Genomic DNA, 17,035 nt, shown 5'->3' with positions numbered 1-17,035 from the left:
CTGTGTGCATTTGCCAAAAGTAGCCTGGCTTCCAATCCTTGAAGGCTTTCCGTTGCATCAATGGACAGGAGCCAAAGGCCCTTGGTTCATTTTTAGAGCCAAGGTACCACAAGAAGATGTAGTGTAGGTCCTACAAAGACATCTTCATGTAGCTTCTGCAAATGCATTTGAACCCTAAAATCAATGGAGGAGACATTTGACCTAGATTGCTGTTGAAGCAGAGGGCTTTTACCTGTGAAGTGGTAAGAAGATCTCTGGAACATGCAGATGAAGCATGGACAAATAGGAACTGGCAGTAGTGCAACACTTGGGGCCTTGTAAATTCAAATGTCACCACATCCTGGGCAGGAGGAGTTGCTGTTGAAGCCACATGATGCCACCTGGTGGTACTAGAGAGCTTTTGTTTGGGGAACGTATTCTGGACCCTTTCAGATGCCTGGATGATATTCATAAGGTGAGGAAGCTGCGGAAGAAGTAGCCATCAGAAACAGCAGACCACAGCACCATTTTAGGTACATCGCAGAAGCACTGTGTCATGTAGATCTACGGCACCATATCAGCTTCAGCATGAAGGAGCTGTTGCAAGGAAAAGTATAGTATTGCAGCAGGCTTGCCACAAAGGGACCTTGTTTGCAGGTATGTAGTATTTGTGTAAACAAACAGCAAAAAGGCAGCAAAGTGCTGCACTGGGCCAAAGGCAAGAATACAGCCAGCAGGTAATGGAAGGAAACAGCACCACAATGGTCTCCTCAAAAAGAGAGCTGTCTGTATGAGACAGTACTACAACAACATTTTCACGTCAACTGCTGCTGCATGGGGGGCTACAGCACAACAACAACCTTTTTAAAGAATGATGTGACTTCACAACAGTTCTTAGTATCAATTGAGCTGTATCACTGAATCAGACAGTATTCCACAGCAACACAGCTGACTCGTTGCAGCAGAGGCAGCATCCTGATACTTAAAGGAAAGGAAATAATTATGGAGAAAGGCTACTTCTGTCACATATCTGCCAGAATCTGTGGATGTGTCTTTGGCTCTTTGCATAGTTCTAATGGAAATGGGTGGCAAAGTTAATTGGGAACATTATGAAATGTGAAATAGCTCAAAATACATGAAGTTTGGGGAATTTTCATTCTACGTTCACTTTGGTGTACGTCTGTATGTTTCTTATTTCTGAATTTCCCACTCACTTCAATCCCCTCTCACTGAATTTAATGTTAATTTACTTCAGATTCAGTCTGTTTCACCTGAAGATTTTGGCCAAGGTATTCTCAATTTTCTTGAAGTCCGGTCTCTTCTCTGCCTCCTCCTCCCAGCAGTTCCTTATCAGCAGGTAGACCTTTGGAAAAAAAATCAAGGGTCACTGAACTTAAGTAAGGGGACAGAAATAAATGAACACATTCTAAGAATCTGAAACAACATATAAAACTAAGGCTCAATAAAATATTCTGGAGGAGGATTCCTCAGGATTTAAACTGAGGATTGGCACTGAACCTTGTTTAGTGAGAACTGTTGTGCTGATGAGCTTACAGGTCAATGATAGACTGCAAACATTTAAGCGAAAGCATGGGTGCAATTCTCAACGCGTAATATCTCCGTCTCTAACATAGGCTACCTGAGCTGTACCTGGTGCTTATTCTAAGCCATAGAACTGACAAAGAGCTTTATGTTGCATCTACGTGCATGCATTAGCATTCCTGGATGGAAGGCAATGCTCTCAACCCATCAACAGCTGTTCTTGATACTGCACTCTACAAAGGCAAGTACATCTCTCCCAGGTTCTGTGAAAGAAAGGAATTTAGGGCCACATGTACGAAATTCAGATTTTGCGACTCGCAATTTGCAAGTCGCAAAACCTGATGTACAACAATGTCAATGACACTCTTTGCGATTCCCAATGGGGTCGCAAATGACCTACCTCATGAATATTCATGTGGTAGGTCGCAATTTGCGACCCCATTGGGTATGGCCGCCCTCACAGGGATGGTGGCTTGCTGGAGACAGCAGACCACCATGTCTGTGACTGCTTTTAAAGAAAGCAGTTTTTTTTATTTTTTGAAATGCAGCCCTGGTTCCCTAAAGGAAAACGAGATGCATTTCAAAAACAAAAATTGAAAAGTTTTCTTTTTATTTTATCAGAACAGGGAGTGGTCCATAGAACCACTGCCTGCTCTGAAAAAATATTTTCGCTGCCGTTCACAAAGGGAGAGGGGTCCCATGGGGAACCCCTCCCATTTGCGAATGGGTTAGAACCAGTTTGAAACTGATGCTAACTGCGATTGTTTCGCGACCGCATTCGCGGTCACAAAACAATCATACATGGGACTGCGATTCGCAATTAGGAAGGGAACACCCCTTCCTAATTGTGACTCGCAATCCCTTTTTGCGATTCGGTAAATAGATTATCGAATCGCAAAAATGGGTCTGTACATCCCAAATAGCACTTTTCAAGTCACAAACGGCCCAATTCGCTGTTTGCGACTTGAAAAATGCTTTGCACATCTGGCCCTTAATGCTCTGCTGAATGACTGGCTAATGAAATGTGTATGACCAGGCAATGCCTGTGCTGCTGTGTTCACATAGTTGTAAGCATTAACATCTAGGGGCTACTTACTTGTGTATTACTTAGTTCTCATCTGCAGGAACTATTACTAACATTGTTGTGTTTTCTTTATTTACTGTGCCTTCAGCCAAAGCCTACTTCATTTCATTTGTGCCTGATGTTGCAGTTGTTAAAGTTATTGCCACTGCAGTTCCTAGCTGCTGCTAGCCAGTTGCCATACTACAGCTCCTCTTTTTATTAGTGTCTAATCATTTTTTTTTTCCACTGCAGGATAAATAAGGGGCAAGCAAGCAGCCTGTTAGAACAGGTATAATATTACAAAAGTAAAAACAAATATAGATGGCAAGTCAAAATACTACCTCTCCTAAGAGAGCCTAACTAGGATTATTACTATGCGAATCTCCTGTACCCATGGTTCGTCTCACAGGGTAACAAACACCACAAATCTTGCCTACTGGGGAAAACTGTGAGAGTCCATCTAACAAAATACCTACCTGTAAGTTTAATACAGAAATATAACAATTCATTCTTTCTTAAATACCTATTTACTTTAGTTCTGCAATTCTTTATTAGTCAGAACATCAAAACATGAGATACAGCATGATGAGGAGGAAACCCTAGCTACATATAAAGACACGCATTTACAATGCAACGGGTCTCGCGTTTGCTCATGTTAGAGCTGATCGCGTTGTAAACTCCTAACCCGACTTTTCACCTATCGGGCAAAAGTGCATTTATGTACATAACCCGAAAAAGTGAAATTAACTATGTAAAGCGCTCGACTTCTGCCAAGCGAGATCGCGCTCGTAAATTAGAGAAAAAGAAGTCCACGAGCCCGATGGAAAACAGCGAGCCTCGCATGTTTTCTGTACTTGGTTGCTGAGCTCGAGGAGGACTAGCCACCGGAAAAGGCATGACGTACGAAGTTGACAGGGCTCGAGCCCTTTTCTAAATACAAAAGCGTCTTGCTGCTATACGCATGTGCGAGCGCATGCAACGCAGGCTCGACCCTAAAAAACAGGAAGCAGTGATATGTATTTGAGGCCTGCCTGAGGCTCAAACTTATTCCAGACTCTCAATGAGGGCAGGGTGAAGAAAGAGGAGAAAGAAAAGGGGGGAGAAAGCGGGGGATGGGGGGGTGTAGTGGCACTTCACTTTAGAACAAAATAACCTTTGAGTGATTGATCGAGAAGTTAGCAGAGTGGGAGGTGAACAATGAGGTGAAGTGGTTATGGGGTTCTGAAGCTATTGTGGGATCTTATGTCACGATCTTGAAGAATGGGGAGGTATACAGATGTGTGGAAGGGGAGGGGATGTTCCTCGGTAAGGTGGGTGTGAGGGGGTATATAATTGTGCGTGGCGAGGTTGTAGGTAGCGAGGTACGATTTGGGGATAAGATGCGGGATGGAATGTGGAAGGTTTGTGTCGAGAAGTGTGCAGCAGAGTGGGGGGAAGAGGGAAAGTAGTGGGGGGTGCATTGGAGAAGCATCTGGGGTGGGAAGGTGGCAGAGGGAGGAGTTGGGAGGTGTGGAGGGGTGTGGAGAGTAGGTTTATAGGGTTAATTCTCTTTGATCTGGAGAAAGGGGGCTCAGGTTTGAAGGAAAACATCAGTTTTGTCTTGCAGGCTGTAGATGATGCTTTCATATGCTGCTGTCTGATACATGGCCATAAGCCATTCATCTTGGAAGGAGAGTTGGGGAGCGCCATTGCTGAATTATGCATAGTTTGGCCGAGGCAAGTGCTGTCTGAAGAATGCGAGTTCGCAGACGAGTCAGGTCAGAGGAGCTTGTGTCGTCGTGCAAGAAGATCAGTGTGTGGGATAGTGGGGTTTGGAGGAGTATAGTCGCACGTAGCATTCTTCCCACTGCTTCCCAATACGGCATAATTGAAGATCAATCACATATGATATGCAACAGATCGAAGTGGGTGTGGGGACAGCGCCAGCAGTCGGCGTGGGGTAAAAGGTGCGCTGCCCTGAGTATGACGGGTGTCGAGTACCAATCATGTAGCGTTTTGAAAAGATAAAATTTCATCTGTGCTTTCCTTTATCCGCGGTCATGGCTTTCTATAAGATCTGACCAGTCTACCATGTTTTATTCCATTTGTAGTTTCAATTGCCACGAGGTGTGGAGATGATTCACGAGGTGCAGGGAGAAGAGATGGCGGACCAGAAAGGCGTTGCGGCCCGACATCACCCCATGAAAATGGCCTCATGTTCCAAGGTAGGAGACTGTCAGAGAGGATTACAAGCACCACGGGCAAGACCCCATGCATTGGGTAAGGCAATGATGTAGTTGTATGTGTCACCAGGCTTGGTTTGTGGGCAGGGCATATTCTTTGCAAAATACAGCAAAAGGTTTGAGGGATCCATCAGCTATGACCTGGCCTAATATCTGTCCTCTGATTCAGAGTCTGGTATTGCCCTATGGTGACGTGTGATTGTGAAGGTGTGCATCAACTCCAAGCAGTCCGTGAGCTCGTCGCTAGGACTTCACAATGGCTTGCACCATAGGATTAGCAGATCGGACCTTAGAATCACCTTTGCCATAGAGCGGACCTAATCTCTGCAAGCTGTGCAGAAGTGTATGTTCTACTTGGACATATTGTGGTGGGTCCTTCGTCTCAGGGATCATGTTTGCAAGTTGTGAGACATTGAGGGACAATGGATAGTGCTCTACAGAGGGGAGGCATAGGCCGTTGCAGGAGTGGTGGGTCATCAATTTGGCACTGGTCAGACGGGGTGGGATGACCCCCCATATGAAGGAGTGTGTGTTCTTATCAATGGAGTGTAACATGGGGAGTGGGGTCAGCAAGGGCAGCATGCCAAGGACATAGGTGAAATGTAGTAGTGTCACCATGCGACCGCTTGCACTCAGCTCCGTAGGGAGAGGCCAAGTTGTGACCATTTGGCAAAGTTCTGCTGTGTCCCTGCGAGCAGGGGATCTACGTTGTCCGCTAGAATGCAGTCCAGGCCCTTGTTAATGTAAATTCCTAGGTACTTGAGAGGGGATGGCATCCATTGGACAGGGAGGTTCGCTATGGCCATTTTGGTGGTTATTCAGGAAATGGGCAGTACCTCAGTGTCCCAGTTTACCTTATAGCCTGACAAAGTTGTATAGTCGGAGAGAATGTTCCGATGCTTTGGAAATGAACGTGATAGGTCCGTTAGGGTGAGCAGGATGTAATCTGCTCAAAGGTAGATTGTGGACTTGTCCCCTGGTATGGGGATGCCCGATATGAGTGGTGCATTGTAGATGGTGGCCGCCAGTGGTTCCATAGCTAGGAGGAAAAGGAGCGGGGAAAGTGGATAGCCCTGGCAGGTTCCATGCCTGACAGAGATTGGGTCGGATAGGAAACCCCAGCAGTTCACTTGCGCCATGGTGCAGCCCTTCTCCATACTACGAAGTGCATCCCTGAGCCTTCGGACTGTGAGAAGAGGGGGGTTGTGACGCCCGTAGTCCTGGTCCTTGGAGGGAGGGATGTGGGGGGGGCACTGGTCCCTCTTTACTATGATGCCCTGATTCTCAAGGGCAGTTTATGGCCCAATGCTGGGTGACTGTTGATATCACTGAAATATGCCAGAGGATTCTCTGTCTGCAGTTTTTGTAGCATTGGGGGAGCAAGAGGGAGGGCTCCGGTCAATAAGGGGGACGTGTGGTCTTCCCCCCTTCGGGTGTTGGAGCTCGTGTGCCTGTATGCTCCATGAGTAATGCCAATCCTGTAAGGAGGCTGGCTGCTCTCCGTGCTTCTCTGCAGCCTTAGGTGCTGTTGTCCCGGTCACAGTGGGACAGGATGGGTCCTTCTGTTCTCTCCGTATGTCGCTGCTGGGGGGACCCAATGGGAGGCAGTGGTGAGGTCTTTGACGTGGCACTTAGATCTGAGTGCCAATGTAGTCTAGATCTTGTTGGCAGAGTGGAAGTTCGAAAGTTCAACCGCCCCCATGCCGAATTGTCCTGTGTGCGGCCCCAGGGGATGGGGTGGTTAGGCTCATCTGCCGCGACGGGGAAAAAAATCCGGACCGGTGACTGCCATCGCTTGCTTGTATCCTGTCTGGTTGGTGCTGGAGCCTCCGTTTCCACCGCGGCCTGCTGTATATCGTCTCTGGTGGTTAGTGCTCTGCAAATTACATAGGAGGTGGAGGGGCGGGTTGGGTGCTCCCATTCGTATTTCTGCCTACGTTGTGTATTCGGTGTGTGGTCCCACCATACTTCTCCACTCGTGGGCGGTCTCATCTGTTCCTCCTGTGAGCCGGTATCAAGCGTCAACCTGGGCCTTCCCGGATGTACTCAAAAATCGAGCCCGATATGCCACCAGTGACTCTATGGCTGGTTTCTAGATGATGGGCAGCACATCCTAGAGGGAGTCCAGGGGCTGCCGCGAACCAGGGTTTTTGCTCAATGACGACATTAATGTCATGGGAGAGTATGGAGGTGTGGGTCCTGATGCCCCTCCAGCTCTTCAGGTTCTGCCGCCATCCCCTTGTATCCTCCGGCACGCAAAGTTCTTCTAGTAGGTAGCCGTCTTTTCTCATGGCCAGATGAAGTCCCCACTATTTACTTTAACTTACAGTTTTCACAGTCAGTATGTCATATTTCATTACCTTGCACAATAACCATCTCAGACTTAATGTCTTGAACATAAGATTCCCTACAAAGCAATCATTACATATACCATTATAAAATTACAATTATGTACAAAAAAATATAAAATTCCTTCCAAGAGAGCCTAATAAGGATTATAGCAGTGCACATCCTGTATAGTTGGCTCTGTAGGGGTCACCACCACCAAAAGTCTTGCATACTACATTTAACTGTAAGAATATGTGTAACAAAATATTTGCCTCTAGGCTTTAGAACAGTGTAATAACCACCCCTGCTAAAAAGCCTGTTTTGCTTTAATGCACGCTATTCACAATAAGTAAGTCAGGCCTAGTGGCTTTGTCATTACATATCATAATAAACAGATTGAACTGATGGAATCTGAAATACCTTTTCCCAATGAACCGATAAGCCCTACAAACTTTATCATTGACTTGCCACCATAGCCAACACAGGCATATTCAATGGCACATCAACTAGCAAACATTGTGCACACAGTTACAAAATCACAAATATTTAGAACAAGTGCACACAGTTATAAAATCGCCAAATATTTAGAACAATAGAGTTTTCAAAACAATATCCAACCATCTCAATAGTGTCCAACAAGAATCATCACAGTGAAAAACACCATGGGTTGCAAGAGTGGTGGCCAACACCAAAACCCCAAAAACTTTGCGTGCTACAGAAATTTGTGATATTGGTTGTAACAAAATACCTCTCTGTAACCTGTAACGCAATCTGATAGGAACTCACTTTTAAAGGCCTACTGCTTTAAAAAATTGTTTTCACAATAAATAAGTCTCCTGCCTTTGTAATAACTTTTCATAATAAGTAGAGTAGATGTGTTGCATCTGACATAACTTTTCCCAGTGCACCAATCAGGCCCACAGCTTGTCCACCATAAGCAACTCAGGCCTACTGATTTGAGCATCAGCTTTCTAACATGACAATCATCAAGCATACACTCAACATTACAAAGGTATACAAAATTACTGTTGACTAGCAAAATACTAGCTTTTCTAAAATGGCCTAACTAGGGTTCTCACAAAGCTAATCTTCTATAGTCATAGTTTGTCACAGCACCAAACACCAGCACCAAAACCTTTGCCTCCTAAAGTAATAAGTACTATTATAATTTTTGTATTCAGGCTTTCATACAAAGTAATAACAATCTACCCTTAAACGACTGATGTTACCATATGTTTTTCTTAATAAATAAGAAGAAATAGAAGTTGAAAATTGTTGTAGATGCAGATTATGCAATAACATTTCCATCCTTCTTTCCAATGAATGGTCAGTTATTGCCAGGTACATTCAGGATCCACCCACCACTCTTTTACAACATCTAACAAAAAAAGGGCAAGTCTATCTATAGACAGAGGTATGTCCGACAAACGAAACTCTGCCTTGGTGAAGGAGATCAAATGGGCTACTTCAGCCCAACACTTCAAGAAGAAATGGCAATCTGTCCCAGTAAGGGCAGGGTTCTGATTTGCAAACATGCATGGCTGAATGTGCCTGAGTAAGTCTAATTGTACGCTAAAAAGGAGTCTGTTATGGTAAATGTCCAAATGGGTAGAATGATATTTTTTTCACTGACATATAATTATATAGTTTAATAATGAATTATTCAAAGGACTGAGGGTCACTCACCTAGCATAGTCAAGTAAAAAAAAAAAACGTACTCTGTTATATGACTTCTGAGGATGGCACCTAGTTGTTACTAGCACTTAGCTCACAAATCACTATAAGATGCATACTGTTCCTTTCAACATACAGCGTCATTTCCTGTGTCACTAACAACGAGCACACGCTCTTCGTGGACCTCCAGTTGTCCGTGTGCTTCCAATTTTTTGTATTGAAGGAAAGTTCCCAGTAAACACCAATACCTGTTGAATTTAGTGCAGTAAGCACCACATTTAATGCTATGCCCCATTTACCAAGAGATAAATTGGAAGGGGGAGTATTTACAGCACTCACTGAACACCTCATCCGTGGTGTCGGTAAGTACCGAGAGCGGTAAATACCCACTCGTAATCTGGGACTAAAACTTTCTTATGAACGTTACCACAGCTACACATCCCAACAAATCTCTTGAAGAAAAACCACAGTTGCCTCACCTCCAACTCTTCAGCCCGCGCCGAATCTATCCTCAGGTCTGGGCGGAAAGGAATCAGACCCTTGGCATCATGAACTCTGCACAGTTTCTCTAACATGTATGAAAAGTAAAACAGTTTTTAGGTTTGTTTCACATTTTAGAACGCATCATAATCGTAAATTTGAATTCCTACACGACATATTTCAATTATAAATAATTTCTTGGGGAGTAACCAAGATCCCTCAAGTACTCTTCGAACTTTTGAAAATGTAAGCACTTCATTTCAGAATGAGATGGCACTCATTACCACAGTTACACGTATAATGGGGGGTCATGCTTTACAGACAGCTCTATCTTGCCTTCCCCATTGTATCATTACAAAATCCCTCAACTCCACCAGCAAAACTTGACCTAAATAACGCGGTATGAATTAAAAATTAAGAATTTCTCAATTTGGCCAGTTATAGTGAACATCGCAAACCATACACAAACTATAAGACAAAGAAGGTGTGTTCACATGTAGGTGTTGACAATAACCATAATTGGCCCATCTCAGAGTTATGCCCATATTTATACTTTTTTAGCACCGCATTTGAGTCATTTTTTGACGCAAAAGCGGCGCAAACTTACAAAATACAATTATGGCCCATATTTATACTTTTTTGACGCCGCATTTGCGCCGCTTTTTGATGCAAAAACGGCGCAAACTTACAAAATACAATTATATTGTGTAAGTTTGAGACGCTTTTGCGTCAAAAAAGGACGCAAATGCGGCGCTAAGAAAGTATAAATATGGGCCTTAATGTTTACACTCAACCATAAAGCTCTTTAAAGTATATTTTGTCATTACATATATATGTTTATGAAACCCCTCGATCTGTTGAGGTGGGGTTCTTGATTGACCCACTTCTGGTCACGTCAGTTAATAGATTTTGCATCCATTTTGGCGGAGGGAGGGGGTGGTGGTATCACTGACCCAAAAATTGCCAATGACAAAAACATGGCACATCACGAACATCACTAAACTAACGTACTGGTCCGCCTTTTTCTACTAACATGTTTTGGAGCCAAAATACTTTTTTTATTTCAAGGCTAAAAACCTGAAATTGCATCTGTTACATGTGGGAGCTGCCAGGAAAACAGTTGAGCAGGTGATCCCGCTCATTCTCAACAACAGAAGGACTCTGAGCAATTTATGATTGTGATTGCTGAATGGAGAAAGGGCTAAATTGAATTCCTGAAACAAAACAACACAGGATGTGGGTAAGGGTCTGTACAAAAACTGTAGTGGGTGATAAAATGAGCTGTGGTGTATTTACTACTATATCTCCGATTTGGTAGGAAATTGCACTTTTATGCCAGTGTTTTTTCAGAGCGGATGAATAGACAGCATAGGATTTAGTTGAACGATGTAGTAGCTTATCTCATGCACTGGACACCAAGCAAGAAGACAGCCACTAGATGCACCACAAACCCACAGGAAAGAATGCACACCAGTGGTAACTAATTAAACCTTCACACCCCAATTTATATCCAAATGTGTAATGCAAGGATAAGCTACACCTACACTGCAAATTTAGCAAAAACCAAAGGGCCACATTTACAAAGCAGGGCTAGGTCACTTTTTGTGGAGTAATGCTACCTTGTAAATGTGGGGTGCTTCGATGCAGTTTTCAGTGTCAGAGGGGCGTGCAGTGGGTGTTCCACCACAACACCCATTGCTTTTGAAGCTTCCACAAATTTACAGGAAGGCGTAAATCTGTGGCAGCGCTAAAAACCAACATGGCACAACAAGGAAAAATACTTTTATTCTTCCTCGTTTTTGCTTTGTCTACGTGTGCTGCATCCTGCAGCACACATAGAAAGAGCAAAAGGCATGAATGGTTGTTTATGTGCAAGAGGGTGTCCCTTCCTGCACGTAAACAATCATTAAAAAATGACGATTTGGTACTTCTATGTGTGCTGCAGAATGTAGCACACATAGAAGTACCAAATCGTCATTGTAGATTGTTTATGTGCAAAAAGGGACACCCTCATGCACATAAAATATCAATCCCCTCAACACAGACACCCTTGCAATGTGGTGCAAGGATGTTGGCGCTGGCAGCTAAGTTTAGCGCAAGCGCAGGGGGAAAAACAGGGGTGTGCTGTATTTCAGTAAATATGGTGCATCCCTGCGTTTCTAAAGTGGCGCAGCTCGGCGCTGCATCACTTTTTAGTAAATCAGGCCCAAAGTGTTTGCACTGATCACATCACCTTGTGCAATTCAGAGTCTGGAGAGCAGCAAAATAAATAACTTGGGACACTAGCTAATCAACTGCACCACATCAGAAGTGTTTGTGGAGTATTCCCAAAATACGAATTTTGGGCTAGTGTGACCAAACCAATTGCATAATGATTCCCCATGTAAAAAGAAGGTCAGCATATCTTTATGGACGTTGATGTAGTTGGGCCACACTCAGGGGATCCTAGGGACTGATAGATTTTATGTCCGTGTAACTTGACACCCACTGTGTGATGGTGGCTGTGGTTACCTTTGGGGTCCTGGCAACTTTCGGTGAAGAAAGTTTCTTTCCGCTGGATAATCTCCTGAGCGATGATTCCATAGCTGTAGACGTCGCCTTTCTGAGACACTCCCTCCTGACGAAGGTGCTCGGGAGCCATCCACAAATCTGCAGAGAGAGCGAGCGAGAGAGATAGAATATTTACGATTAACACAAATCATGGGGACTCTCTAGAGAAATTATGTGAAAATTACTTTTTGTTGTGTAATGTGTGAACATTTAATCCGAGGGCATATCCTGCATTCAAAAGTCATGTGGGTTCCGGGAACGGGATAGGATTGAACAGGAAATGCCTTCTGTGAAAATTTTCGGCTCAAACAACTCTTCCACGAAAAACAATTTTGTGGTATTGTGCAAAACTTCACCATCATGAAAGTCAAAAACTTCACAAATTTTGCTGGTTTAATGAGAATGGCAACGAGGCCTATATTCTAGATAGCTAGAAAAAAGAGTGTGTTACCAGAACTCTGAAACCTACTATTTCTAGATGGCGAGCTGCCGTTCCGTTTACAACCAAAGAAAAACAACACAGGTGTGAACAGCGACTCACTGAATAAATTTACTGTATGACGTATTTCCTTTTGCTTTTTCGTGTTTCGACTGCTGTGTGTAGTACTAGTCCAGTGTTACAGAGACCCACTGTGATACAAAACATTTCATGAACCAGCATGGTATCCTTTCACACGTTACATAGTGCCAACACTTCTCTCTTTTAAGAGACAGTTCTTCAAAGCAGAAGGCACATTTTCCGTATGTTAGGCCAGGTCCAGTCTCTACTGTGGAGCTCCATCTATTTAGTGAACAGCACTAAGGCTTCTGCTATTGTAGACAGCGCTTGTATAACATGTTTGACTACCAAGATTGTGCACAGTTAAGAGGACTATTGGCTACATTTGAGAAAGCACAGAATCTCCGAGTGCTGCCACTGTTTTCTGAAGTCAGTAGACGCTGTGCAATAAATCCCCGTGTACGATGTCAAAGCAGAAACTGCTCCACGCAATACCATGGGCAGAGCCAAAATTCATCCATATTAAGAAAACTCTTGAATTCTTGCAGTTATCTCCATCCAAAAGTCTTGTCATTTGAGAAGACTCAACAGAAGTGGAAAAAGACCCCTAATCTTTGCATCCACTCTAGCATGTTCTCGGCAGAATCAGAGAACATTTGAAAGGTCTATCTGGTGATAGATGACATCCTAAAACTCATTTGAACTGAACTTTCTGCTGCACAGAGGTAGATGATCTTGACGCCAATGACAGTCATGGTTCAGTTTGTTCCATGCCAGTGGCCAACCTCTCTCTTGTACTACCCTTCGATGAAGTGCCACGTTTGAACACCATCAACAGTGCGTGTGTCTGTGACTGATATTTGTAGTAAAATCAAAGCTGGTAGACCTTACGATCTGATTGATTAGGAGACTTCCTTTAGAAAAAGTGTAAAGTTATAGTTATCTATGGCTGGTAATCACCAAGTCATTACCTTGAGGCACTCTGCTGCTACAACTGGTGAAGAAAGTTCAGATAGCTAATAATAGGCTGAGGTTTATAGAATGCTTCGGAAAGTTATCAGTGGGACTGTTACCAAAAGCTTTTTCTTAGGTTAGTCGACCACTGTTACAATATTTTGGAGACATTTTGTTATATGTGTGATGTTTAATATATACTTTTAATGCATATTTGCATGTTTAACATCTTTGCACCTAAGAAAAAACCCTATTGTGTAAAAAGCCTTGTTAGAAATGGGGTCTCTAGTTGGCAAAGGTATACACCCTTGTCCAAATAGGGACCACAATCCTAGTCAGGGTAAATCACACACAATCCAAATCATCCTGTGCCCTCCCTCTGGTAGATGACACTGAGCAGTCAGGCTTAACTTAGAAGGCAATGTGTAACATGTATGAACAATAAATAATACAGTAACACAGTGAAAACACTACAAAAAGACACCACACAGGTTTAGGAAAATAGAGAATACTTATCTGAATAAAATACTGTTGAAACAATGAAAATCCAATGTACACAAGCAAAGTTATGAATTTTTAAAGATTAAATCCAACTAAAGTGCCTAGAAAACACAATGGCTTCAACTGGACTATCGCAGCGTTGTTAACGGAGTCGTTCCCAACAATCCAACACCACTGGTGCTGATCACAGAGTCACATGTACCCCTCAGGTACAGTACCTTTGGAAAACAAAGAACAAGGTCATCGCACGGAGTCGGAAAGGAGACGTCAGTGGAGCTGGTGTGGCATCAGACCCTTACGGTGTCCGAGGAGAGAGGTGTCGGTTGCGTGCTGCAAAGCAGTAAGAGGTGTGGCGTTGGCTCCGTCCTGATGCAGGGGGAGATGATGCGGGCGATTTCTTGTGACCAGCAGGGTAAATCAAATATGCCGATTGGGAGTGAACCAATGTTAACATGTTTAAGGGAGAGAGCAAATGCACTTTAGCACTGGTAACATGCGCAGAGTCCTAAAACCAGCAAAAACAGTGTCAGAAAAGTGGAGGGAGGCAGGCAAAAAGTTCGGGGATGACCACCTTATAGTTGTCAAGTCTAACATGTGTCCCCCCAGCTAAAAGTGGGGAGAGCTACCAAACCCCATGGAAGCTCTCATCCCTGAGGCAAAAGAATCTGGAGAGACCATCAGCATTGGCTTGGTCAGTCCCCGGGCGATGCTGTAGGGAAATGGATCACCTCAAAAGTAGGATTTTCACCCCTCATCTGCATGAGCCATTTGAAGGGCCTGTGGTCTGTCTGAACCCGGAAGTGAGTATCAAACAGGTATGATCTCAGCATCTTCAATGCCCAGACCACAGCAAATGCTTATCTTTCAATGGCACTCCACCTTTGTTCCCATGGTAATAGCCTTCTGCTAATAAAGGCTACTGGTTTGTCTAGGCCCTCCCCAATCAGCTGTGCTAGAACCGCCCCTATGCCATGCTCTGAAGGTCTGTCTGCTCAATGAACTACTTGGAGTAGTTAGGGGTCCTGAGCACAGGTGCTGTGCACATGGCTTCCTTTAGGGAGTCAAAGGCTTTCTGACAAGCCTCTGTCCAATTCACCAACCTAGGTTGCTTTTTGGAAGTTAGTTCTGTAAAGGGGGCCACTATGGTGCAATAACCCTTAAACCTACGGTAGTATCTAGTGAGGCCTAAAAAGTCTCCCACTTCTGTTTGGGTTCTAGGTGGTTGCCAGGCCGTGAATGTCGCAATCTTGGCCTGGTGGGGCTGCACTGTGCCACCACCTACTAGGTGTCCCAAGTACACTGTGGAACACTGTCCAATCTGGCAGTTACTGGCCTTGATTGTCAAGCCTGCCTGCTGCAGGGCCTGGAGGTGGAGCAGGTGTTCCTCCCAGCTAAAACTGTAGATGGCAATGTCGTCTAGGTAGGCAGTGCAGAAACCATCCTTACCAGCCAGGACCTGCTTAACCAACCGTTGGAAGGTAGCGGGGGCATTTTTCAAACCAAATGGCATCACTCTGAACTGGTAATGTCCCTCAGGAGTGGTAAAAGCAGATCTCTCTTTACCCCCTTAGTCAAGGCGATCTGCCAGTACCCTGATGTGAGATGAAAAGTACTGAGGAATTTGGCAGCGCCTAGCCAGTCTACGAGCTCATCAGCTCAGGGGATGAGGTGAACGTCAGTTTTAGTGATGGAATTGAGACCCCAGTAGTCTAAGCAGAACCTAAGTTCTGGCTCGGTTGGCACCGGCTGCGGCAGCCTTTGGTACCAGCACCACAGGGCTGGACCAGGGACTGCTGGATTTCTCAGTTGCCCCAAAAGTGATCATCTTGGCAACTTCATCCTTGATGCTGGCCTTCACCCTGTCTGACAACCTATAAATGTTATTCATTACAGGGTGACTGTCTCCTGTGCCAAGGTCTTGAGTACACAAGTGTGTGAGTCCAGGGGTGAGGGAAAACAGGGAGGAGTACTGCTCCAGTAGCTGGTAGCAGTCCCCTCACTGGTCCAGGGTCAGGGATTAAGAGAGATTGACACCCTCCACTGACCCATCACCTTCTTTGGCAGAGAGGAGGTCGGGAAGAGGTTCACTCTCCTCCTCCACACCCTCATCTGTCACCAGAAGCATGTTGACTTCAGTCCTCTCAAAATGAGGCTTCAGTCTACTCATGTGGAGCACCCTTAGGGGGTTTCTAGGGGACTGGAGGTCCACTAAGTAAGTGGCCTCCCCTTTATGCTCCTTAATCTCAAATGGGCCAGTCCAGCAGTCCTGGAGAACTCTAGGCCCCACTGGCTCCATTACCCATACTTTGTCTCCAGGCTAAAACTCCACCAGAGTGGTCTTCTGGTCGTACCAGCGTTTCATAACCTCTTGACTGACCTTGAGGTTGCTCTTAGCCTTCTTCCAGAAGCGGTATGTCTGGCCGCAGAGGACCAACATGTAGCTGATCATATCGTGGAGGGGTTTCTTGGGAGCTTTTTCCCACCCCTCTTTTACAATGCTTAGGGGTCCCCCCTACAGGGTACCCATAGAGAAGTTCAAAGGGATTGAACCCTATACCCTTCAGTGGTACCACTTTATAAGCAACGAGAAGGCATGGCAAGAGGACGTCCCACTTATGCCTCATGGCCTCAGGGAGGCCTGTGATCATGCCTTTCAAGGTCTTTTTGAATCTCTCCACAAGACCATTGGACTGAGGATGATAGGGTGTGGTGAACTTGTAGGTCACCCCACACACATCCCACATAGACTTCATGTATGCAGACATGAAGTATGTGCCTCTGTCAGACACATTTGCCTTTGGAAATCCCACACAGGTAAAGATCCCCAACAGAGTTCTGGTCACCACCAGTGCAGTCACCCTCCTCAGAGGGATTGCCTCTGGGTAGCGGGTGGCATGGTCCACCAAAACCAGGATAAACCTGTTGCCTAGGACAGTTTGGGGTCCAATGGACCAATAATGTTGATGCCCACACTTTCAAAGGGGATGCTAATGACAGGGAGTGGGATCAGGGGGGCCTTGAGCCTTTTCCTTGTCTTCCCACTTGCCTGGCAGGTAGGACAGGACCTACAGAATGCATCTGAGGCCGTCTGCATTTAGGCCCAAAAAAAGTGGGTAACAAGCCTGGCAAAGGTCTTGTCTTGCCCTAAATGTACTGCCAGGAGAATGTTGTAAACCAGACACAGTAGGAAGGCCCGGTAACACTGGGGGACCTCCAGCACACGTGCTGCCCCATCCTCCGGTA

At 45.0% G+C, this 17,035-nt stretch overlaps 1 protein-coding gene across 1 annotated transcript in view; it reads right to left on the bottom strand.

Annotated features, from left to right (window-relative positions):
• Positions 1-17,035, bottom strand: part of LOC138293867 (guanylyl cyclase C-like) — a 695,267-nt gene that overhangs the window by 173,691 nt on the left and 504,541 nt on the right. Inside the window, exons 18-20 of the mRNA XM_069233168.1 lie at positions 11,800-11,937; positions 9,288-9,376; positions 1,251-1,342 (exon numbers count right to left, since the gene is read on the bottom strand). Of these exons, the coding sequence (XP_069089269.1) occupies positions 1,251-1,342; positions 9,288-9,376; positions 11,800-11,937 (319 nt within the window). The remainder of the gene's footprint in view (positions 1-1,250; positions 1,343-9,287; positions 9,377-11,799; positions 11,938-17,035) is intronic.

The sequence above is a fragment of the Pleurodeles waltl genome, chromosome 4_2 (genome assembly GCF_031143425.1).
Source record: "Pleurodeles waltl isolate 20211129_DDA chromosome 4_2, aPleWal1.hap1.20221129, whole genome shotgun sequence".
In the NCBI taxonomy this organism is placed as follows: Eukaryota; Metazoa; Chordata; class Amphibia; order Caudata; family Salamandridae; genus Pleurodeles; species Pleurodeles waltl.
Note: the sequence above shows the minus strand (reverse complement) of the source record. Positions and strands in the feature narration are given on the sequence as shown.